Source organism: Geospiza fortis, unplaced genomic scaffold (assembly GCF_000277835.1).
Source record: "Geospiza fortis unplaced genomic scaffold, GeoFor_1.0 scaffold443, whole genome shotgun sequence".
NCBI classification, from domain to species: Eukaryota; Metazoa; Chordata; class Aves; order Passeriformes; family Thraupidae; genus Geospiza; species Geospiza fortis.
The window spans coordinates 3,237,267-3,238,150 of record NW_005054335.1 but is presented as its reverse complement, the minus strand read 5'-3'; the positions used below and the strand labels follow the sequence as shown (position 1 = coordinate 3,238,150).

Below are 884 nucleotides of genomic sequence, written 5' to 3'. Positions count from 1 at the left end.
GGAGCGTCACAGCCCTGGCCCCTGCTCCCCGCCCGCCGCCCGGGACGGCCTCCGCTCGCCGCCTTCCTCCCCTCCTTCCCGCCCTTCTTACAGCGCAGCCCCTGCGCCGGTCCGCCCCAGCTCCAGGAGCACCGGCCTGGGACGGGAGATGGGGCAGTGCTTTCCCATAGCCGGGAGCGCCCTTCACAGCTGTGGGTTAGTGCGTGCTTCGGGTGGGACCTGCTGTCCCGCTGATGTGGGTACAGCGTGCTTCGGGTGGGACCTGCCCACATGTGGGTTACAGCTGTTGTCAGTACTCACCCACTGCGCACCCTATGTGTCCGTGGCCTGCCTGTCGCAGTGGGAGGCTGCTCTGAGGTACCCCAAACCTTCCCCTCTGCTGGCTGGAGCATCTGCATCCTTCAGAGTGTTTGCATGCTGTCCATAAAGAAATGCGTCACACTGCTTTAGCAAAGAAACATGTTACAGGTAGACCAAACAATTTGGTTTCAGAAGCTGAGATGATCGTAGAATCAATTAGGCTGGAAAGACCTCTGAAACTGTGGCCAATCTATGACTGAACACCACCGTTACAACTCTACCATGCCACTGACTGCCACATCCAGCCTTTCCTTCAACAGCTTCAAGAGAAGGTGACTCCACCATCTCCCTTGGCACCCCATTCCTATGTCTAATCACCCTTTCTGAGAAGAAATTCCTCCTAATGTCCATCCTGTACCTCCCCTGGCACAGCTTAAGTCCATGTCCTCTCATCCTGTTTCCTGGGAGAAGAGGCTAACCCCTACCTGGTTACAACGTCCTCCAAGTTAGTTATAGTGATAAGGTCTGATTATAACAAGTACAGGTCCTAAATTAGGAAAAAACATACAGTTCACACCTCCTCA

The 884-nt window shown here is 55.2% G+C and overlaps 1 protein-coding gene across 1 annotated transcript in view; it reads right to left on the bottom strand.

Annotated features, from left to right (window-relative positions):
* Nucleotides 1-272, bottom strand: part of LOC102037607 (chondroitin sulfate proteoglycan 4-like) — a 37,074-nt gene extending 36,802 nt beyond the window's left edge. The window contains exon 1 of the mRNA XM_014307406.2: nt 92-272. Within this exon, the coding sequence (XP_014162881.1) occupies nt 92-272 (181 nt within the window). The remainder of the gene's footprint in view (nt 1-91) is intronic.
* Between the last annotated feature and the right edge of the window lie 612 nt (nt 273-884).